The 23,757-nt window shown below is 51.9% G+C and overlaps 1 protein-coding gene across 1 annotated transcript in view; it reads right to left on the bottom strand.

Annotated features, from left to right (window-relative positions):
* KDM2A (lysine demethylase 2A) overlaps positions 1-23,757 on the bottom strand; it is a 46,418-nt gene that overhangs the window by 18,124 nt on the left and 4,537 nt on the right. The window contains exons 4-11 of the mRNA XM_051620774.1: positions 9,480-9,618; positions 8,246-8,324; positions 6,912-6,958; positions 6,183-6,361; positions 5,249-5,355; positions 4,587-4,680; positions 2,433-2,586; positions 1,313-1,428 (exon numbers count right to left, since the gene is read on the bottom strand). Coding sequence (XP_051476734.1) covers positions 1,313-1,428; positions 2,433-2,586; positions 4,587-4,680; positions 5,249-5,355; positions 6,183-6,361; positions 6,912-6,958; positions 8,246-8,324; positions 9,480-9,618 — 915 coding nt within the window. The remainder of the gene's footprint in view (positions 1-1,312; positions 1,429-2,432; positions 2,587-4,586; positions 4,681-5,248; positions 5,356-6,182; positions 6,362-6,911; positions 6,959-8,245; positions 8,325-9,479; positions 9,619-23,757) is intronic.

Genomic DNA, 23,757 nt, shown 5'->3' on the forward strand with positions numbered 1-23,757 from the left:
TCCTTCTCCCTGCAGCAGGATGTTCTTCCCAGGCAGAGCACAGACCAGCCCTCCTCACTCCTGAGCCATTAACACTTCTTTTTTCTTTGTTTGGATTGCAGCTCTTCCCCCTCACCCCACCCCAGGCCTCCTCCCTCCTTGGCACAAGAAAAACATGGCAGATGCCACGGCAGGTTTCATGGGAGGTTCAAGCCCTCTCCCCAAGCCCCAGCACAGCATCTGACAGGATTTCCATGGGCAGAGGGAAAGGGCTGGGCTGTCGAGAGGTGCTTCCAGCTTAGCTCTTTAGCAGAGGGCTCCTGGGGCTCTGTCACATCAGTGCTGGCAATTCACATGCAGGCAGATCATGTCCCTGAACCTGCTGCCTGTTCTCACAGAGAACAGAGTTGGAAGGCACCTCTGAAGATCATCTAGTCTCACACCCTCCTGATGCTCCACCGTGCCCAGGCTGGAGAAGGCACACACTCCATTGCTTTATTCATGTCTCAGCTGCTCTGGGTGATGGTCTGACATCTGGGTGTTAGCCCACGGGTCCTGCCAGCTGCAGCACCCCAAACTGCTTTGGAGAGGTCTGTCTGTCACAGCCCAGGCACATCCTGAGGCTCCTCGGCAGGTGCTGAGCACTGCAGGACCCATTTCTGCACAAGGAACAAGCAAGAACACCCACCTGCCAGCACAATGCTTACTTGTGACTTCACAGGAAGCCTTTAATTTCACTGGGTCCAACCATTAACCCAACTCTACCCAGTCCAGTGCTAAACCATGTCCCTCAGAAGAACATCTACACATAATTTAAACACTCCCAGGGATGGTGATTAAGTCACTTCCCTGGGCAGCCTGTGCCAGTGAAGAACTTTCTTCTAACATCCAGTCTAAACCTCCCTAGCACAACTTGAGACCATTTCCTCTTGTCCTGCTAGTAGGGAGAAGACACCAACCCCACCCAGCTCCAACCTCCTTGCAGGCAGTTGCAGAGAGCAAGAAGGTCTTCCCGCAGCCTCTTTTTCTGCAGGCTGAACACCCCCAGTTCCACTCATCTTGGACCACATCAGGGTCTAAGATCCACCAAACAGCTGCAGAAGGCAGCCAGCTAAGAGAAAAGGCAACACAGCAGCTGCATTCCCATGGCCACCTTGCTGCCTTCCTCTCCTGGCAGCCAGGGGAGGTCCCCATCACACTCACAGGAGGGTTTCCAGGCCCCTGGGAAGCCTGGTGTCACCACCAGCCTTAGGGACACTGCAGGCTGTCCCTCTGCCTGGGTTCCTGCCATCCCAGGAGGCCAGGGCCTCCCAGCTCTCCCACAGGTCCTCACCCGTGTGCGGTCTTCGATGCTGTAGATCCGGAGCTGCATAGGGATGTTGAAGCTGTGTAAGAAGTTGCCTCCAAAAACCAGCGTGTCCATGGGAGTGTACACAGCATGGATCCAACCTGGGAGAGAGAGCAGAGCTTGAAGGATCTATCTGAGCCACTAGGTGAGGTCAAGGTCTCACAACTGACAGTCCCTACTCATTAAATCCCTTGGTGATCTCCTATGATCTCTTCAGAGCAGGGCTGTTGAATCTGCACAACCTTCATGCTGCTCAGCTGTGTCCACCCTGATGGTTGCACCCTGACCATGCATCCAGGTCAGCTGCACACACAGACTGGCTACAACAATGTCCACCCCTCCTGAAGTGTCACCACTGAACCACTCCATACTCAGCTCACTTGACCCATCTAAGAGCCAGAGGCAGACCTGTACTTGGGCACTTAAATTCACCTCTGGATCTGGCCTTGGATCCTCCCATGGTGGCACACGTGCCAGTCTCCACCTCCTGTCTATACCTTTTTGTCATCCTGGTGTCTCTGTAGAGTTGCTTTCTAGTCAGTGTTAGGCCTCAAGAACACCACCACCAAGGAAAAATAGTTTTCCCAAAGTCTGTTCAACAATTTTAAAACTCTCAAGGTAACTCCAGTTCCAGCTCTGTCATCTCCATGGTCAAGCAACCCATCCAAGCCCAACATTTTGGGAATTCCAGCATGGGTTTCCTTAAGGCAAGGCCACTCAATTCAAAAGAAGAGTCAGTTGTGGTAACAGGACTCAAATGAGTAACCTGTGCAATCCCTGGTGCTTTCAGTTCCTGGTCCTGCTGTAGGCTGGAACACAGCTCATCCCTGCACAGCTGTTGGAGGTACAACAGCAGGTGTCAGCAGCCTGGGACAGTCCTAAGGACACCATTTGTATCCAACAGTTTTATCAGAAGCCTTCAAAGGGCTCCCACGATGCTTCTCCTTACAAGGACGGAGCCACATCACATCTCCCTCTCCCAGTCACTCCTGAGGGAGAAAGCTAAATCCTGCCTGTTCTGATCCTGGTGGTGGTCCCAGGAGTTTCAGGCTCTCACCACAACCCTGGGCCAAGGCCTGGATGTGCCTGCCCAGCCCCGTGGTACCTGAGGGGATGACAAATGTGTAGCCCTGCTTGAGCTCGATGCGCTGGCACTCGGACACTCTATCCCCAAGGAAAATGTCTCCCTGCTTCCCTGAGAGAAGCCAGTTTTCATAGAGCTCCAGGTTCTGGGGCGTAGGAGGGATCAGCCAGAAGATCTACAAAAATAAAGACAACACGTGTAAGTCATTGCATAATTAACAAGATTAGCTCCTGCTTCTGACCCTGCCCTGCTCCCTCTCCCAGACATCTAAATCTCTCCCTCTCCCCACTCACAGAGGATGCAAATCCACAGGAATTCCCAGAAAGTGCCCTGAACAGCTCATGTGAGGGTGCAAGCTGCTGAGCAAGGGCTTTCCTGCTGGGATGCACTGAGCACCACAGGCAGACTGAGCTTGGGATGCTTTTTAAGTTGGTATTTCCATCAGCATCAAGAGATCCAGAGCCCACCAAAGAGACCAGAGTATGAGGAACAGAGCAGGTATTTACCTGAGTACTTCTGTCAGATTAGAGCTATAAATGACCTAGAGATTGGCACCTGCCTACAGGGGACAAGCAGATCCCATCCCCAGCCAAGCTCTTCCAACAGCTGGTCCTTTGAGGGAAAGCTCTGGAAGTCTGGCAGCTACATCTCCTTGGCAAGGAAAGGTGGATGAAGAGCCCAGACTCTTCAGGTGGGACAGAGTCTGCTGCATTCCCTGACCCTCATCTAAGTCAGAGGAGGACTAATTGCTCAGGACTTCTCCTAAAGAAGTGACAAGAGGGGTTGTTTTTTTTCCCCAAAGATCTGCCTTTATGGACTGTGGAGGGAGCCCAGACAGTTGCCTTCAGCTGGACAATTCCTTCCCAGCAGTTACAAGAAGAAGGGCTCCCTATCCTAGGGCTGCCTGAAGCTCCCTCAGGACATGTCCAGCAGTTTTAACCCCTGGCTCTGTGCTCAGTTCAGCCCTACATGGCTGATGGTTTCTATCAGAAGCACTGAGGCCTCTTCTGATTGCTCACAAAGGGTTGAGGCAGGAACAAGGTGCATGTCACTGGGCAAGAAGTGGGACCTTCCCTTGGTAAATTCTGTTCTACAGGATGTTTTCCTCCTCATTAACTTCTCCTAATACTACTAAGCTGAGCTACAAGGTTGTGCTGCCCCAACTGCATCAATTCTTTAGTTTTCCCAGCAAGGACTTCATACTAAGTGTCACACTCTGAACACAACTGTGCTCTCCAGGACAGTGGAAGTGTCTGATTAATGAAGTACCAGCCAGCCCCTTGAGTGGCCCAGCACCCAGGCTATGACAAATCTGTTTGCTGCAAGTTTACAGACCAAATACAACATCTAAGGGGAGCTTCAAGTCCTGCCCAAGAACAAGCAGGAGCTCTGGCACCTTCCCAGACCCACTTCCAGACAGATTTTTTCCAAGCCAGGCCCCAGCACCACGCTCAGCAGAGAAATCCCTGCACAACTGTAACTGAGAGCAATTATATCATAGCCCTCAGATGAAATTTGTAACCAAACTCCAACGTGATGGAGTCTGGGGTTCACTTTTCCTACCTTGGGCTGAGCTCAGCTACAGGGAGTATCTCCTTCCAAGCTCAAATCCAACACTGTTTCAGAGCTACTTCCCACCACAAACCATTCAAGAGCTTTGTAGTCCACCACAAAGACCTGTCACTCACCTTCAGTTCAAAGTCTTCTCCTTTTGAAATCACTTGATGGTTTAAGGTAACCCCTCATGCATCTGCAGGCTGTTTAAAACCCCTGGACAGCTTTGGGAGAGGCTCCCATTCAGCTTGAATCACATTTCTTCATGTGCTGCTGCTCCCAAGGTGCTGTTTGTGCTCAGCAAGAGGGGATCAGCCATGTAGCCAAATGATCTTTCAGAAGCCCAAGGCTCTGGATGAATTGGGTTATTCTACTCTACAGCATTTAGTCTTTTATGAGGTTGTCTCAGCACCATCTCTACACCATGGGTTTTCAGCTTGTGCCTGGTGGACCTCTGAGGGCCTGAACTATTTCCAAGAACCACAGATAAACAAGCTGAGGGTGGGAAGCCTCCAGTTTGCTCCCTGGGATCTGCATCTTCAGGGATTGACAAGAGGAAAGACTAAAAACCACTCTGCTGAAGCACCCTGTGACCTTCCCCAACAGGGACTGTCCCCCTACCTTTCCCCCTCGGTGGATGTGGTACCACACAGAAGTTCCACCAAAGTCCACGTGGAAATCTGTGTAGCAGCCCTTGACACTCATCAGACAGTACCTGGTGGGAAAGAAGATGGCAGTAAGGTGAAAATAAGGCAGATATAATATTTCCCAAAGGGCATGGGCTGCCCAAACCCAGGCCAATGGCTCAGAGCAGGGCCAGAAGCCAGGGAGTGCAGTACTAAGCACTGTAGCTGCAGGGAGGTGGTGGCCTGCAGGAGAGGTCACTCTGCATTTATGTCACATCCCCAGAAAGAGATCTAGTTCAGGCAAGAGGAGAGATCCATCCTCTCACACCCAGCAGCTCTAGGAACCCCCAGGCCTGGCAGTGTTTAGCAGATCACCTGGCTCCACATGTCTCAAGGTGGTGAGCACCAAGAGTGTTCCTGAAGCATAGTGAGCTTCAAGAAGCCACAAGACCCCCCTCTCCCCCCTTCCTCACACTGTGTGGCAGGGGCCTAAATAACTAAATCCAGTGTCCTTACAAGTGTCACCCTCTGAAATGAACAGGGAGACTGTTCCTCTTGCTTCCCCTGGGTACAAACTGCTTCTCCCTTGGGCACTTTTCTTGCCAGAGATGCTTTTTGCTGCCTGTTGTCACTGGAACAGCTCAGGGAGTCACTTACTTCTGCACCTTGGGATACTGCATCTCCAGGATGGCATTTGTAGACTCTGTCTGACTCTCCTTCAGGTGTCTGGGCCACATGTTATCAACCCAGTCAATCAAATCCACCTGCAGGAGAAAGGTGGGAGACATGAGTAGAGGGGAAAAGGGCACAGTAAACACTTTTGCTTCACTCAGGCTGTCCTGGGAGCTCAAATACTTGTTGCCTTCCTGGTAAGCCCACAGGTTCACACGTGGCTGGGCCCCTGTGGGGTGCAGGGTTGCACCAGGCCCACCAAATCCACCCATGATGCTGCACACAGACTGCCAGGCAGCCCTGCTCAGAGCACACTCACACCAAATGATGGGACCTCAGCAGGGAAGGACACCCTGGTGGCACCTGAATGGCCAAACCCCCCCCCCCCTCCTACCCAGCAACGTTCCCAATGCCACTGGTGCAATCCCACATGGAAGTAACTTTGGACCAGCTGTCCTGATGCCAGGTGCTGCTGTACAGTGAGAACCACAGCAAGATCCCAAGCATGGTGCTGGGATACTGGTCTTCTGCTTAGGGGCTAGGAAGGAACTGTTTGGCACTGGGCTTCCACAAAAAACACACTGGGAAGCAACTGGTAGGGTGGGATTCAACTTGCTAAGCTTCAGGACAGCCAGAGAAGTCCAGGCTCCCTCTGCAGTCAGCAGACAGAAGTGAACGGCCCTGCAGAGCTGCCCCTTTCCCTCCATCGACTGCAGAGGGAGTTCAGGATGTCCATCTCATCCAGCCCACCTTTCACACTTCAGGGCAACTCGTTTCCCTCCTGCCCCCCCTTGCAGCACACTTCCAGTCTTGGCCTTCCCTGCCCTGAGGGATTTCACCACTTGGCATCAGAAGCCCTCCCTGCCATGCTGCACAACCCTCTGGAGAAGGGTTCTGCAGAAGGAGGAGCCACGCTCACCGTAGCAGGTCTCTGCACCAGGTTCTCCAGTTTGGTGTGGCTGAACTCCAGGCTGATGACATTGTAAAGCTTCTCCCTCTCAGCCTCTGGTGTCTCATAGTAACGTGCCCACTGTGCCATGGACATCTCGATGTCCCTCTGGGTGTTCACATCCATGACATCCACCATCCTTCTGCTCCCTGCCACAACAGACAGAGCACTGGAACCATCCCTATGCACAATGGACCACCCAGAAGAGATACTCCAGGAGACATGGGACCTTTCCTCAGAGAACTGTTCCCCTTGGAACTGGCTGCCCAGAGAGGTGGTTGAGTCACCAGCCCTGGCTGTGTTTAAAAGCTGTCTAGATGTAGTGCTTGGGGATATGGTTTAGGGGTGGACATGGTAGAGCAGGGTTAAAGGTTGGACTTGATTATCTTACAGATCTTTTCCAACCTAAATGATTCTGTAATTCTATGATTCTGTGAACCCATCCACCCACATGTGAGGTCTTGGCCTCTCCCATAACTTCATCTTCTTCCATACCCACATGGAAACAGAAGCTCAAACTGCTCCTCAAGCAGCTAAGAGTTGTGATCCACTACCCACAGATGGCTCAGGTTCAACCAGCACACTGGGGGAGCCACAAGACCAGACCTCCAGCTTTGATCAACCCAGTGAGCCCTCCACCCATCCCTCCCTATCTGCCCAGGGGGCAGCAGGGCTCCCTGTGCCCCCCGGGGCACTTACCCACACACAGCCGCACATCGTTGACGCTGAAGTCCGGATCTGGCATCCTGCAGAACAAACACCTTGCTGAAAACATCAAGAAGTGCTTCTACCTGCAGACCCTTCCCACCTGTAAGCCCAGTACTGACACCCTGAAGATACTATTCTGCTGGTTTGTTGCCTCTTGGGTGCGGGTGAGGACCATGCAAGCAGGTCTCTGGGGGGGCACAGGTCTGGGGTGGAAACGCTGAGCCCAACTCCTGGTTAGGGAAGCAGATTTGGGAATGGGATTTATCACCTCTAGAACATGAGCTGCTGTGGAAAACTCTACCTCTTATTTTAAAGACTGCTCCTAAGAGTGAACCCCATCTAAAGGGCACAGCCAGAGCAGCACATTTCACTGACAGTCTAACCCCTCCAACTATCTGTGCTGGCACACCTCTCTGTACACGCACGGGTGGGCAGCCCTCCAAGCAGCTCTTGACCCAAAGAAACAACCACAAGCTCAGGAAAGATCCAGTTCTGCCCACACTGTAACCCCCCAGTATCAAACCTGGGCCCTCCCAAGTCACCCAGCAGTGAAAACTGAGCCTGGCAGAGTTTCCTTCCTCATTCCCTCCACCGTGCACTGGATGAGATGCTGCCCACCCCCTTCACAGCCAGTTGATCCTGCTGCTGGTCCTGGCTCTGACACAGTTTGCCAGGGCTAATTTATTCCTCTAAATTTCATATAAATCAAAAACAAAAAAAAAACCCCAACCCACTGAGCTAGTAGAAACCCTGGATCAGATCAGGTTCCTTTGTTTTAAATTTGTAGAAGACAGCTGCAATGTTTTGAAGCATTATTACTTGCCTTAAAACTACATCTGCCACCCCATGTGAACATGATAAACCAGCCCAAAGTCTTGCATCAGTTTAACTTTACACTCAAAGCTCTAAATCTTAACTGATGGCACTTGAGAAGTACCCATGTCAGGTTGGAATTCTGGGAACTGCCAGAAATACTACAAATTCCTTGACTCTCTGGCAATAGATGCCTATATTGCTAGGAAAGAAACCCAGCCAGATGTTGCATCAGAGCAGCCATGGGGCCTTCCAGACTTTTGGTTGAATTGTGATAACTTACAGCCTCCCAGAACTCCCATTTTAAGTCCAAACAGATCAGGAAGAACAGGATAACTGAGGTTGAAGCCACTTTCCTCTGCTTACTGCATGTACAGAACAGTGTGGACAGGACACAGTCATGCCAGCTTGGTAGGGCACGGATCCAGCTACTAGGATTTATCCCACACGGTGTGGAGAGAGGCAAGAAATGGGGCCAGAGTCATCCAGAACCCTGTGCCCCTGACACTTACTTTATCCCCAGGCCATCAGAGCTCCTGAAGATGAGAGGGTCCCTCAGGCCACCCCGCTGGATGTATTCAACTGTGAAGTCTGGTGTGGGGAGAGAAGAGGGAAGGTGTTAGGGGAGAGTCCTCCAGAGGACTATAGACAAACTGAGGTTAGAAAGGATCTCTGGAGGTCTCTAGTCCAACCCTGCTCCCAGCAAACTGATTTCAGACTCAGATCCAGACCCAGTTGAGACCAGAGAATCTCCTCACATCTCCGTGGCAAGGCTGGCCAGCAAATAAAACCTCACTTCTTGCTATTTCTTCACCCCTTTGGAGAGCCTGGAACTCCTTTGCAGCAGCTCTGTGAGCAGCATGGTGTGTGCTGCTGACAAGCCTCAGACAGGGCCCCCACCAGGGAGGGAGGGGTTTGCTCCACCAGGCTGCACCAGACAGGGGAACAGCACAGCTTTTGGTCCTAGCTTCCCCTCAAGAAGTTCACAGCCAAACCAGAGAGGCCTTGAAGAATTGCTCCTCCCTCCTGGTAAATCCTCACCAGGCTTCCACTGGCTGTGATGAAAGGCCATCCCACTGGGCCATATGGGTGGTGAAAGAATGGGGAGAAATCCCACACAGCCTTTGAATTAATCATCTCCTAGACATGTGGCTGCAATTCCAGGTGCTGAGCCAGGCAAGCCCTCGTGTTCCTGGCTGCCATGTGTCCCAGCAAGCCTGCAGAGCTCACTGCTCTCCAGACTGAGGGGCTTCCATGCCCTTTCCCACGCATGTTCCCTGTTTGCAGCCTCCTCCCAGCCCAAGGGTTGAGCCAATCTCCCACCAAGGTACCCCACATTGTCTTCAAAATGCTTGGGGACCATGGATGGGAGCAGGCAGAGATGTCCCCTGCCTGCTCTGCACCACTTGGGTTATGCAAGTGAAGTGGTTTACAGCAGAGGAGAGGGCAGGGCCAGTGGGAGCAGTGGAGAGTTTTTCCAACTTAAGGATGCAAAGTCAAAGGAAAATGCAGGAGAGTGGGAAAGGATTTAATGAACATCACAAGTGACTGGTAACCACCTTTGCAGTTGGCAGTGGGGGAGGCTTTGGGTGTAGTCAGATGCAGGAGAGCACATCCAAGTGTGATGATCACTGCTCCCTCTCTACTAAAGGTCATCTCACACACCATGAAGGAGCAGCCAGGACCAGCAGGTATCTGCTCCCTGCCAGCACTCACACACTGCAGCACAGCAGCCCCGACACAAACCTTTGCCTTCCATGAAGACCACGAAGGTGGAGTTGAACTTGTTGGTGGACAGCTTCTCCTCCAGGTCAAATGTCCTCTTCCCTTCAATTTCATCATCGGAGATGCCATCATCCTCGTAACGCCGCCTCATCGTGCCACGCTGGGGAGAGAAGGGACCAGGGGGGAAGAGTTGTGGGACCAGGGGGGGAAGACCATGAGGAACCACCTTCCCAGAGCCACAACTCAACCTGGCACAGCTCAGCCAAGGCCTCTGGGGAAGCCCTTGCCCTGCAGCAGCTTGTCCCTGGGAAGCTTCTACTCCCAGAAAAATGAGACCCTCTATTACTGAGTTATCTACTAGGTCTCTTGCTCAAAAAGCCCTGTTGGGATCAGTCTTTTAGGAGATACATGGCAGAGAAGATCTAAACTCATCACTGAAACATCAGATTTGCTTCTCCTGCAACCAGATTTGTGCAAATTTGTACAGGAGACAAGAGAATTCACTCCCAGTGAGTGCTGACACAGGAGACAGTTCAGTGTAACTGGGGCAAAGGAAAAAGAATCAGTTTCCCATTTTTCAAGGTTGATCAGTATTTTCCTGTGCTGGAGGTAAAGGCACTTGTGAACTTAAATCCCTGCCAGAGCACCAAGTGATACAGGAAAGGTTTTAATGCTCAAAGCAATTCTCAGGTTTTCATCTCTGACTACTCTTGTACACAAAAGTTGATTTATTCCCTTGTTTGTGGGGAAGTAACCCTTTTCTTAGAGGGTCTCCTAAGTACATCTGTACTGGGACTCCTGACAGGCATCCTCTTCTAGCATTGCTGGAGCTGGAAGAAATTACTGTTCCCAGCTGTTAGCCACCCTCTGGAGAGCAGCAGAGCCTCGGTGGGAAGGCTCCCTAAATCCCCTCAGATAAAAACAACCTGGTCTGAATTAGCCAAGCTGACTTCCCCCAGTTAGGGATGCTCCTATTAGTGTCCACACCAATTGTTATGCCAGCCAGAGACAGGATGGGGCAGGAGGTGAGAGGAGCAGCTACTGTCACACCTTGGTGGCATCACAGCACTGGTGACAGGGTCACATCCCAGCCACAGATCATGATGCTGTGGTGCCAAAATTCCCTGTCACCACCTCCTGCCACAGCACACTTCCATGCCTGGAGTGGAGAGCATTTCCTAGCTCCTTTCTTTCTTCTTTCAGGAGTTCCTGGAGAAGCAAGGAGGGTCCTTTCCCAAGGGATGGCACCTACCTCGGTCTCCCCTCCTTGCAGCAGCAAACTGCATCTCCTCCCTGGACTTCAGCAGGATTCAGACTTCACCCAAAGCCATCCTTCACTCCTGCTTTCCTCCTCCTTGCCTCTTTAAAAAGCACCAGTAATGAACAAAGGATTCCCTCATACTGATAAACTGCTTTCAAAATGCTTTTTAAAAAACAATTAATTCAACCAATGCAGGACACTCGTTTCAAAAAGGGACCTTTTTTTTCCCCTTCCCTGTAACACAGGAACTCCAGCCTCACACTTTGAAGAAAGCTGATCAATTCACAAGTGGTTTCCCTGCCATTGAGGCAGAGGAGCTTTCCCCCCCTCCCTGCTGTTAACACCTCATTAACTTTGCTAAAACCTGAAGCACAAGGGGGGGGCACAAACACCTCATGCAAGGCAGGAGCAACAGGTCGGGGCAGCTCAGAAGGAGCCCTGAAAACAATGTTCTCCAAAGGCCTGTTCCTGATGAGAAAACACCTGAAAAAAGGCTGCGGGTCTGCAGTCCACCCACTAAATACACCTACTTTCTTTCACTGGTTTTAACAATACAAAAGATCAAGCTAATTATACTTACAGGCTTTTGTGGACGTTAAAAAAAAAACAAACAACACCACAACAAACAGAAAGAGGTGGCACTTGCAAAAGACAAGCTACATATTCCAGGGTGACTGGACTGCAGGCCAAGGCATTGGCTGTGGAGCACCAAGGCCACACATCCCACTGGTCCCAGGGGCTGAAACTCCCAAATCCTCACTCACTCTGCCTGTAAATGGAGACTGGATCCTTTGAGGAGATGCACCAGAGCTTGAAGTGAGAGCTGTAGAGCTGTTACCAGGAGAAGAGTACCTGGCTGTGTTACACTGGAGGTGAGCCCATCTTCAGGATGAGAGGAAATCGCCCCAAGTTGTGCCAGGGGAGGTTTAGATTGGATATGAGGAACAATTTCTTTACTGAGTGGTCAGGCACTTGAACAGGCTGCCCAGGAAAGTGGTGGAGTCACCATCCCAGGAGGTGTTCAAAAAAACACAGACATGGCACCTGGGAATGTGGTTTAGTGGGCACAGTGGTGTTGGGTTGAAGGTTGGACTTGATGAGCTTAGAGGTCTTTTCCAACCTTAGTGATTCTATGAGTATAAAACACTTTTCTGCTAGATGCCCATGGTAGGAAAGGATGGAGCAGGTGTGCTGCTGTTAGCTGAGAACCTTGTTTGGGTGCCTTGGGGAGGCAGACCCATGCTGGCCCCATGTTTGTGGGGCAGGAAGCTGCACATCCCAGGCCTCAGCTCTTGTTAACCCTCGGGAGATCCTGCTGACCTCTCAACACCAGCACAGCAGGGCCACCACGTAAAGCCAACAGAAAAAAAAAATCACTACCTGCTCCCTTCCTCCAGATGCTCACTTTTCTTCACAGGTTTTGGGAAAAGCAGCTCTCCTGCCTTTTGCTGGGTACAAAACCTCCTGAGCTGAAAATCATTGGCATGCTAAATGTGGGCAAGAAGAGGCCTCTTAATAACTTCATATTTGGCTCTCAGGCTGGGAATATAAATGGTATTTCAGGGCTCCTAGTTAAGCTACACAACAGGGCTCAGTGCATTGGGCTGAAACTCAGGCATGTCCCATTGGATCGTAAATTTCTCAGCTCAGGAGACCTGGGCTGGAGCCCAAGGAGATGCTGGGCTGCAGCCCCGCTTCAAGCAGCCATCTCTCAGGGCAAAGAGCAGCACAAGCCAGCTGGAAGCACCTGCTCAAGGACACCAGCAGCCTGGAAAACTAGGTGCAGCAGAAATGCACTGTGCAGGTAGGTCACCAACGTGCTGGGAAAACCCTCCTCTGCTGTCACCTCACGGGGACCTGTGATGTGCTCGGGTTTCCTTTATCCCAGTGGAACGTCAGATGGCATTAGCTGCCCTGCTCCTAGGTTCTCTTCCACAGCTACTGCCAGGACAGGAAAGACAGGGCACCACGGAGAAGCTTTACATGGTTTAAGTGTAACTGCAGCACAGGTGAATAAGCCTCACCCAGAGCACGACAGCTGCAGCCACCCCAAGGAGCACTGACCCAGCGCAGGCCCCGTCTGACAGCTCCCTCCAGAATTCCTTCTGGAGTGGACACAGTTACTGCCCTGCAGGCCACAGCAGACATGGTCTGTCCTTCTGGAAGTGGCACCAAGCCAGCACGGGCTCTGGATTGTGTCGGGGCAGCTAATTTAACAGAAATGTGACCACATGGCCAGGCCGGATCCAGGTCCCACCGGCACCATGCAGTGGATGCTGCACTCACGCTGGGGCACCAAAGAGACTCCAGGTGGTGCAGAGGGTGCCCCCACCTGCTGTGGACTCGTGCTACACAAACCAGCAGCAATAGAATCTTCACCTTAATCCAGCTAGGTCCACCCATGCTGCAAAGATGAGGAAATGGGCAGAAGCACCTTAAGCTCTAAGCCCTTTGCAACGGGGAAACAGGGACGCAGAACGCGGAAGGAAAGGGTCATCTCCTCCAGCCAAGCAAATTCCAAAGTCTAATGCTCTTGCCACCAGCCACAAAACCCACTCCCAACTCCCAGCCAGATCAGTTCCTGTGGGCAGGGAAGAGTCTGGCCTCCTAATTTGCACAGTATGTAGGAGAATGAGATCCCAGTGGTGGCTGAGGACCCAAAAGCATTGCCACAATTCAAATAGCTCCCGTGGGTTATACGGGGCCACGGAGCTTTCATCTCATTGTTGTCTTGGGAGGGTGGGGAAAAACAACATTTCAGTGCACACAGAGCAGACAGGAGGGAGGAAAAACTGCTGAGCTTCCAAGCGTGCATTTTGGGAGGAGGCAGGATCTGCTGGGACTCTGGGCAGCAGAGCTTGTCCCTCCTGGAGCCTGCAGCTTCCTCACAGCACCTACACACACCACGGGTCCCCAGCTCAGGTCTCCACAGCAGGACAGATGTGGTGTCAGGGACACTCCAAGACCCCCTTCTTCTCTGATGTGCTTTGATCCTCACCTGCCACGCAGGGAATTGCTGCCTGCTTAAATAATTGACTACAAGTGACAGCTGCAAAGGGCAAGAGACACACGAAGCCACGACCAACCTCATCTTCCCACCAGCACACACTTGGCCAGAGCTCTGCAAATCCTACAGCACAAAGCTGGATCTTCTCCCAGAAGGAACCAGCTACTTTCATTCCACCACCCATTCCCAGGGCTGGGGCCTGGCTGAGTCCCCCTGCCCAGCAGATTCCTACAGCTCTCCTAACTATTTTTTTCTGCTTCTTGGTGTGACCCCATCCAGGGGAACCTCACCAGAGCACATCAAGTCACAGCCCTGGGTTCTTAGACTAAGACACCCCCAAAACTGTCATCCATGAGAAAGGCCCAGAGGAAGCTCAGCCCTAGTAAAGCAGGGGAAAAGGCTTGGGAACATTATATATCTCTGCTGGACAACCTCAGTGTTCAGCCTGAAGCAGCAATATTTAAATACCTCTTCTTTTTCCAGCTCTGTGATCTGTGTTAGGATCCAGGCATTTTTCATCCTGATGAGAATTTTAGTAAGGAACAGCTGACAAGCAGCCCAAAGCCTTTCTCTCTGTGTCAGGCAGGGTCAAGATAAAGGCAGTTGATTCATCCTCCACCACCAGACAGCCAGCAATTCTCATCTAAGATAGCTGTCCTTCACCAGCTTTTTCTGGCCCTCTTGGGTACCACTAATTTAATGTAGGAAATAGGAAGCATGGATATGAATCCTGCAGGCAGCTCCAGAGCTATCCCTTCTCTTCTGAGCCTGCAGTTTCCTCCTCCCAGGGATGCCAGGGGAAGTGCCTCATGCAGCTCCACAGCTGGGACTCTTTAAAACCCTTCCTTGGACACCTCTGTCCAGCAGCAACAACCGCCTCAATGGAGCACAGCTACCTCTAAAGGCAAAAGAACTCACAATTTGGCTGAAAAGAACCAGAAAACTACTCTCCTGGGGTTGGTGTTTTTGGTTTGGGGTTTTTTTTTTGAGAGAAGAACTAGCACAAGGTCACATTTGAAGAAAGCACAAGCTGTCCTTTTGCTGAAGGAGCCTCACGTATTTACAGGGGGAAACCAACAAAGCCCACAGTATTTCAGCCACTTCCTGTCCTGCCTGCTGCCATTCCCTCCCTCATCTCCCAACATCTCCAGCTCCCAGTCTCCAGGAAGCCTCCTCCTGCTGTGCCACAGCTCCTGCCACTTCAGGAGACCAGAGTCCTCTCCCTGGGCCTCCTCCATTTGTCTGCTGTGTTTCCAGAGCAGCTTGCTGGGTTTGAAGCCTTCCACAACCCTCTCTCACTCCTTTGGAAGAAAGATGTTGACATGAAGAATGCTGTCACATTTCCAGCTCATTTCTGAGCTCTCTCCTTCCAAATTCCCCTCACTGCAGGTATCACATATGTCTAGAACAGTGTGTCTGACCAGTGGATCTGACACTCACCACTGAGCTTCTTCAACAGGTGCCTCCCAGCCACCCAACCCTTTGTAGACTTAGGTTGCTGAAATGCATCCAAACTGGTAATAAACCAACAAGCTCAACTCCTAAAGCAATTTCCTAAACTGTGAAGAGAATGTGAGAGGTTCTTGTCAAGGTAAGTCCAGACCTCCAACACCCAAACTTGATGGGTGTTTTAAACTTAAGTACCCTGTGGCAAACAGCAGAGTCCAGAGTTTGGTCTCTAAGACATGGTGCTGAGATCTGCCAGCATTTAGCAGCCACCCCCAAAGGTCCATGAGATCTGTTATATCAGTGGGAAAGGGTCCCAGTTTCTTGGGAAAGCACACGGCAATGACAATCCCTGGCAGGAGGATGGACAAGCATGGAAGCAGCAGGGAAGCAACAAGGCAGACCCAAGGCAGAGCAGGTTCTGATGCCAGATCTGAGCAAGCAGGGCAGACACTCCCTTGCAAGTATTTTCAGATACAACATGAAGAACCAAGGCACAGAGATGATGACACCCAACCAGCAGCCTGCCAGGTCACTGCTTATCTTAAGCACAAGAGCTTTTCCTTTCTATATCACCCGCCTCCAAGCCTGAACCTCCCACCTGGGGGTCTAGGCTCCAAGCTCTGCTCCATACCAGCATGTTACTTGTGTGTTTCTCTGCCACCTTCTGTCCTCTGTGCCTTCCCACCTTCCATCACTTCAGTTTCTCCTCCCCTCCTCTTCCTCCCAAGCCTGGGAAGCAATAACTGAACCACACCACCTCCTGTGACAGAGATGGGCCCATGTCATTCTGTTAATATTTTGGCTCTGCAGAGCCCTTTGCTTTGCCAAATAAATTCCAGTGCCCTGGAGATGATGAATAAAGTGGTCCTGGGCTCCCTGCCCTCCCCTGCTAGTAGGAGGCTGCACAGCAGGGTTTGAGAGACCACAATCCCCCAAGCAAGAGATCCAGGTCAACCTGTCAATGGCCGTATCTGTCTCAGTGCAAGCCTGGAGGTCAGCCCAACACTAGGACAAGCTGGTGGGTGGCTAATTTTAGCAGCTCTGTGCACCCTGTCCACCAATGATGACTGGCTGGACAAGGTGGACATCCCAAACTAACTCTTTCATTGCCTGGTTTCACAAGAGGAACCCAAGAACCAACCCAGCTTAATTGCCTCTCATCATCTCCTCTCTCTTTGAAGACCTGGAGAGAAAAACTGGCATACCCCAGGTTGCACATTGCTGGACAAAGACAGACTCCAAGCACCAGGCTGAGGAGTGAAGAGGAATCTGTGCAGAACTGGAGCTCTTCCAAGCTTCACAGCTCCAGGAGGGATTCCTATCACGAGCAGGGCTGGCAGCATTTCAGAACGAGCAAGGAGAATGCTTTGGTTTGCACTTCTGGGTTATGAAACTGGATGTACACAAGGAGTAATTGGGGAACTGGAGCAAGGCTGAAAGAGGTAGGTGGGGAGACAGCACCAAGAGGCAGAGGAGAACACCAGCAGCTGCCACTAAACCATAGGCTGAGCAGCCACAGCAGCAAAGCCACGAGACACAGGAACGTGCTAGATCAGATCACAGATGGGCAAGGCTGGCAATGGTCCCGAGAAGGAAACACTGTTCCTAGGAAAGGATACAGCTTCTCACTCCAGTCACTGCAGCCTAGTTCATACACAGCCACCATCCCACGGAGCTTTTATGGCACTGCTAACCCTCCAACTACCCGTATCCACCACCAGTTGTAGCACCCTGGTACCTGGACAAACCCTGCTGGGATTCCATGAGAGCTTGAGGAAGCTCATGAAGGACCACCAAATCCCCCACCACGTCACCTTTCAGGACTGAACACTGACCCTCTGAGCCACACAGGCTGTGTTAAAAGCCACTCTTTGGTCTTGAAACTTCTTATTTCTCAAGCAGACTGAGAGAACTCCTTGAATTACCTCCCACCCCTTCCAAACCAGAAGAAATCCAAGGAAAGAGCTGCTGTGCAGCCCCTTTGGTGTTCCCAGCAGATGAGCATTACCAGTTCTGCTACTCCTTTTGCTTTGTATAGGAAGGCAACAGCATCCCCAACCTGGAACAAAGTAGACTAAACATCTCCAAAAAAGCAGGCTTAAAAGTTACACCCATGGAACACTCATCTTCCCACTTGGGAAAGAGTGGGCAATTTCACCTCCAGGCTGCTGAGTCCACACAGAGCACCAGGCAGAGACCCAGAAGAGCTGGCACAAGGGACAGCTGGAGCCACAAGCAGTTGGAGACAGAGGAGCAGCTGATCTAGGATAAGCAGGTCAGCTCTACACAACTTCATTCCTCTCTGTTCTCAACACGGTGGGAATTCAGAGGACTAGATTCCAATTTTTCACTGGAGAAGAGCTCACCCTCTGAACTTCCCAGTGTCCCAACCCAGCTCTGCAGAAACCTGTTGCCAGTTCTGTCCCATCACACCAACTGGAGAGGACCACAGGAATATCTGGATAGCAAAAGCAGAGGAAGTTTTGGGGTCTGAACTTCAATTCCTGCTAAGCTGACACGGTTCTTTAAAGAGAACAGCAACAGGCTGCCTGAACTGCAGGTTACAGGGCCTAGGGTGCTCATGAAAAAGGAAAAAGGACCATTGGAAATAACATGGAAAGTGTGTGAAACCATCTAGCAGGAAGGATATTCCCTCTGCATTGTGTTGTTACACCATCACTGCACACACTCCCTCTTCCCTTTGTTCCACAACCAGCGCAACACTTACCCCTTCCTTACTCCAAATGGGGCAAAGGGACTCAGGGGTTCAGTGACACATGGAAATATTTATACACAGCAAATCAGAGACACTGAGGCAGTCTAGCCCTAAAGCAGCCTATGCTGCCAGTCCTCCTTTCCACTTCCAGCTGCCTCAGCTTGATCCCAAGATTACAGCTCCTGAGAGCCAGGGGTGCAGGGGAGAGCAAGGGGGAAGCAGGGCACTTTGGACTGACCAGCACAGGCCAGACTTTACTTCTTATTTAAATACAGGCTTTTCTGTCTCTCCAAGTTCTGCAGCACTGCCTCTCTTCTCCCTCACCCTGCAGACTTCTACTGCTGCCTCATGAAAAGTGAAGAAGCACAACCATAAACCCACCTAGCTCTGCTTGTCACTCTGCAACCCCAGGCAGGATCCAGCCTAAAACTTCTTCAAGTTCTAGGACTTCCACAGGGGTTCCCAGTCCCTGGACAGCCAAGCTCATGCTGTTTACCACTGATACTGTTCCTACAGCAACAGAGATGCACAAACATGGACCCACAGAAACAGAACAGAACAAAAAAAAACACAGAAAAATGGATCCATCTCCTCTCCCCTAGCTCAGATTCACAGGCTACACTTTGTCACCAGGTTTATTTGAACCATCTCAAGGGCCAGCAAGCAACACCTGCAGACAGGTATGTATCTTCCTTATCTGGTTCCTAGGAGCCATCCTGGAGCCTAGGAATTCCCCATCAGATGAGCAAGGACAAGTTAAAATTAGCCAGTGTGGTCCAAACCTTGGCATGCAGGCTGCCTCCAGCTGGGTGGGGGACACAAGGATGGCAGAGAGCATTTCCAAACTGCCTGGGATGCAACATGGATGTGACAGAGCATCTGCTCCTAGAGCTGCTGCTTGGCAGCACTGACAGGACCTGGGAGGTTGCAGCAAGAACATGGTCTCACTGCAGTGTCCCTGCAAAGGAAGACCTGCAAGAACCTCAAGGTGGGCAGCACAGGGAGTTCAGACCATTGTGGAAGGGTAAGAAGAACCCCCAAGTTCCTTACAGGCCCCAAAAGGCCTAAACCCTCAGCCCTAAGCCCCCCAGAAAAGGAACTGAGTCAGGACTAGCATGAGCCCCTGTACAGCAGATGGTTGGATTTGCAGCTCAAGTAGCTTGAGCCCGTCCAAGGCAGAAGATAAATGTGATGCTGGTTTCACATTTTATTGACATGCTTTTTGATGGTGCATTTGTACAAGTGCAGTCACAGCTTCTTAACTTCAACTGAAGTGGTCACATCCCATTTTCCAGACCAGGCACATGCCTCCCACTGCTCCCCCCCAGCAGGAAGGGTCTGCACAGCTTTGTTCTCTCTGACCCCCACCTCAAGAACAAACTTCACTGAGATCCCAGGTTCTCCAAGCTGACTGGAGACAACACTTCCAGTTCTGAGATAGATGCTTCCCATCCTTCCTGTCTCTCAGTGCTTTTGACAGCCAAGTATCTTTGATATCTAGTTACAAGCCCTGTCCTCCTACCACAGAGTTTGCTCTTCCACTTGCCCTCATTGCTTTTTCTAAGGCAACCAAGCCAGAATCTCCTCTGCTCTCATCTCCCTCTCCACCAGGACATCCAGTCAGGCAGATGTGCTCAGTGATGACAACTCCTCCAAGCAAAAGGACACATGCTTTGGTGCAGCAGCCACCCCCAACCAGCTCCTGCCACAGGGCTGTGCTGCAGATGCTCTGCCCACTGCCAGTGCTTCAGCGTGGTACACCACACATTCCTCCTCACCTTCTACCTGTTCCACTTGCCTTTAACCTCTTCAAACAAAAAAAACAAACCCACAACAACCAACAAAAGCAGGTCAGGCACTGTGTAAGAAAGCCTGTGAGCCAGCAAACCAACTCTGGCAGCAAATGGAGCTTTCCAGAGCTCAGGCTACCCACTCAAGAGCTCACCCATTAGCTCTTCCTCTGCAGTTAGGAACACTCCTCCATCAGCAGCAGCACCAGACATCTCACCCTGAAGACAAGTGATTACTTTCCCTCATACGTTTTCAGAGGACAAGTGCCGGGGAACCACCTTGTTTCTCCAACATTTCCCCCACACATGCCATTTCTCCCTAAAACCCACCCAGTGCCCTGCAGACCCCTGTCTGAGTGGCTCCTGACAGGACCAGCCAACAATAAAAAGGTACCAAGGGCAGAGGAACTGCTCTCCTGACTTTTTCGTGTCACCTCCAGGTGGAACAACCCTGTGAAAACCTTCTCCTGCTTCGTAACAGGAGACATAGATACAACTTGCAACTATTTGGTAACTCCCAAGCAATTTCCACGTGCTCCTGCACTGTCTGGCTGCAGCTTCCAGGACACACTCAGGACACAGCCAGACTTGAGAGAGTAAGGAACCTGCAGAGATATTTACCTCCTCTGTTCCTCTCTGCTGACCCAGAACATCACCCAGCTGGTTTCAGGGATGTATTCTCCCAGGGACCAGCACACTCTTGCATCTTTCAGGATCTAAATGCTCAGAGGGGTTTCTAAAGCTTTCCAAGGACAGCCTTCAGCTGCTGCAGGCTTCCCAGACCAAATGTGAACAGTCCCTGAATTATTTAGAGCTCAATTATTACACCTGGGTCATTTGGAATGACTCATTTGTAGTGGGTTCAGTTTGAGGCAGAGGTATGTGGTAGAGATTAATTACCTGTCTTGCACAGGTCCTGTCTAGACTAGGAAACTGAGGTGTGTCCAGCAGACACGTGACATTTGGCCAAATGAAGCTTCACATTGGTGTGACAGCAGACAAGCTCCAAGCCCTTCCAGGCACCAGCAGGGAGCCTCACTTGGCAGGACAAAGGATCACCCCTGTCAACCTTCCCAGGAGGTGGAGATGTACAACCACCCAGATTTTCACACCAGCACACGGGGCTTGTCCCACACTTCAGGACCTGCAAGAACTACACGGGTAGGGTCAGGCCAGCACACGTGTGAGCTGCAGGACAATGGGAACAGCCCTGGGAAAGGCAGCATCCAGCAGGACTGGCCTCTGGAGCATAGCAAGATCTGAGGATGCACCAGCAGCCACAGGGGATCACCACCTGGCAGTGAGCAGCAGCACAAGGAGTCAGGCTGACCCTGGGGGGAAGGCATTCCTGGTTGTATCCCACTGCTGGGATGGTGTGAGCCACTCAAGAGAGCAAGGGCTCTCTTACCAGACACGAGCAGTGTCCTGCCAGCCCACAGCCCACTCCCTGCCACCCTCCCTCTCCTACCTTTGAGGTCACCTATCCCCTTGGTGAGGGTAAGGGACAGAACTTTGTCATGAGTTTGCTATGTGGACACCAACATGTGTGGGCCTTCCTGGCCCCACAAGTTGTGCCCTGCATCTGACAGCACCCCACCCTGCAGGAAGGGTTTGGTGCCAATGATATCAACAACTTGGAAAGCCCAAGATCAGAGGTGCTGTGACTCTGGGCACCCATCAGAGCTGGCCTTGCCATGCCTCAGGCACATATGAGGGTGCTGGTGCCACTCCACACCCACGCGGCAAAAGAAACCTTTTCCTTCATGCTCCCCAAGCTTCATCCCTCAGCTGATGACTCCACACACAGCAAAGCTCGTGTGAACTCTCGCCCAGGGGATAGTGTGGACACCAACATGTAAAGACAGGTTTGCTAACTGCTGTTTACAGGAGAGGCCTCAGTTTTTGGCTGGTAGGGACAGGCAGGGGCCTCTTCTCAAATTTCGGGTAAGGATCTGACCAGAGGGCAGGGCAGGGCTAAGGCAGGACATGGACTGCCCCAAGCCATGGGAGAGACAGCATTTCACTCTTGATTCCCTCACCTCTGCTCAAGCACCCAGAACACTCAGCAGTGGGTCGGTCTCCTCCTCCTCAGGCCCATCTCCCTTCATGGGTGTGACAATCTCCAACAACCAAATGAAGGGTGCCACTACACCCAGTCTGGAATGGGCATCTGGGTCCCAGGGACAGCAGGTCCTTCAGCAGGAGCTGTGTCTGAGCCCCAGCAAGCACCCAGCACCCCGAGGCAGGGTGAGGCTCCACCACAGGCTCTCTCCAGCAGCAGAGCCAGTTTAAGAGGCTCCTACCCCACCCTGTTTCCCCATCTCAGGCTGCCACCTCTCCAGTCTCCTCAGGTTTGCTGGTGGGACAGCCAGCTTGCTAGCCCAGCACAGACAACAATTTGGATGAGATGCCCCCTCCCCCTGCTGACTTTGATGCTCCACAATCCCCTGCAGCAGCATTCAGCCCAGGGGCATCAGCTCCCCAGGCACCAAGAGAGGGAGGGAGAGAACCTCTGAAACCAGCTCTGCCACACCAACTATCCTAACTTGGAACCACACCCTGAGATAGAGACTGCTGACTCGGCAGCCCCAGGGAGCCCACGACAGGCAGGGTTTGAAGGCCTGACAGAACTAGCTGTGGAGCAGACAGAAGGTGAGATGTGCTCCCCACTTCCAACACCCAGGAACACTCCGTGAGTCCCCTGCAGAAGGTCAGGCAGACATTCCTGCTGAGGAACCCCTCTGGCAGCTCCACAGACTCACACAGGTGGGTAAAGTGGCTTTGTGTGCGGTGGAGAACGGAGGCAGAGGGAAATCCTGTCTCAGCAGAGCACCACGCAGGCACCCAGGGCTGTGACAGGGGGACAGGCCACCTCAACTCCAGCACATCTTTAGAAAAGCAGTGGGTCCAACAGCTCCTTCTGCAGCTCTGGTTTCCAGAGGTGTCCTGGCCAGTCTGCTGAACAGCTCCGCAGCACCCCCACGAGATTCCTTCCCTGCTGATGACCTGACACACATCTAACCTTACCAAAACCAGAAGTAACATATGTGCAACAGTTTCTCCTCCGACTCTCAGACCGACTAATGGAGACCCTGGTGAGTGCTGAGGTGGGCAACAATGTGCCCTGAGGAAACTCCAGACAGGCTGAACCAGGCAGAGCACCTGAGCACCACACTGCCTGAACTCTTTTCTTTTCCCCAGACCTGTTAGTCCACAGCCAGAACAGCTCATGTTGCTGCTCCTGCCTTTAAGAAGTCCACGCTCCCAGTACCAGCGTGCCCTTGGCCTCCTCGTGAGGAGCTGAGGAGCTTGTGACATGGGCTGGGTGAGACCACCCAGTGACAGCCAGAGAAGACTTCCAAGCCTCGGAGAGGGACGGTGGCATTGTCAGTGCCAGGGCTGGACTGTCACTCGTGGGACACAATAGAGCATTTCAGCTCCTCACTGAAGGGCCTGCAAAATGTCCATCCCCAGCTTGCACGGCCAGCACCTCAGGCTGAGCCCTGCAGCACTGCCTCCTGACACCCACCCAGGCTCAGAGTTGGTACAGAACTCCTGCACAGTGCCTGGCAAGTCCCACCTTCCACTGCTCACAGTGCAGGGAGACCCAGATGAACCTCCAGCTGAGGAACGTGGATATTCCTTAAGCCACTGCTGTGTGGAGCAGGATCCACACAGCCTTCCTCTACCTCTGCCAGCTTCTCAGAGCCCACCAGGGCACAGCTTCTTTCTGCAGTTTAACTGCTTCAGATGGGTGCAAGACATCCTCCAAGAGGCACCCCTGCCCCCAGAACAACCCACCCAGGCCTCCAAAATCCTGGGAGTTGTGGAGGTAGAGCCTGAAGTAGCAACAAGTGCAGTTGGAGCAGTGGGACCCACCTAATCCAAGTGTCATCATACCACACAGGGATGAGAAAACTGGCAGGAAAGTCTTGTAGGAGCACAGCTACATGCAGAGGAGAGGTGAATCTCACCTCAAAACCCACCCCTTTCACCAACCATGGCAAATTCAGTCAGAAAACCTACAGAAATCAGATTTTTCTTGCACTAGGGGAAGGTATTGCTCACTAAATAAA

This window comes from Apus apus, chromosome 5 (genome assembly GCF_020740795.1).
Source record: "Apus apus isolate bApuApu2 chromosome 5, bApuApu2.pri.cur, whole genome shotgun sequence".
NCBI lineage: Eukaryota > Metazoa > Chordata > Aves > Apodiformes > Apodidae > Apus > Apus apus.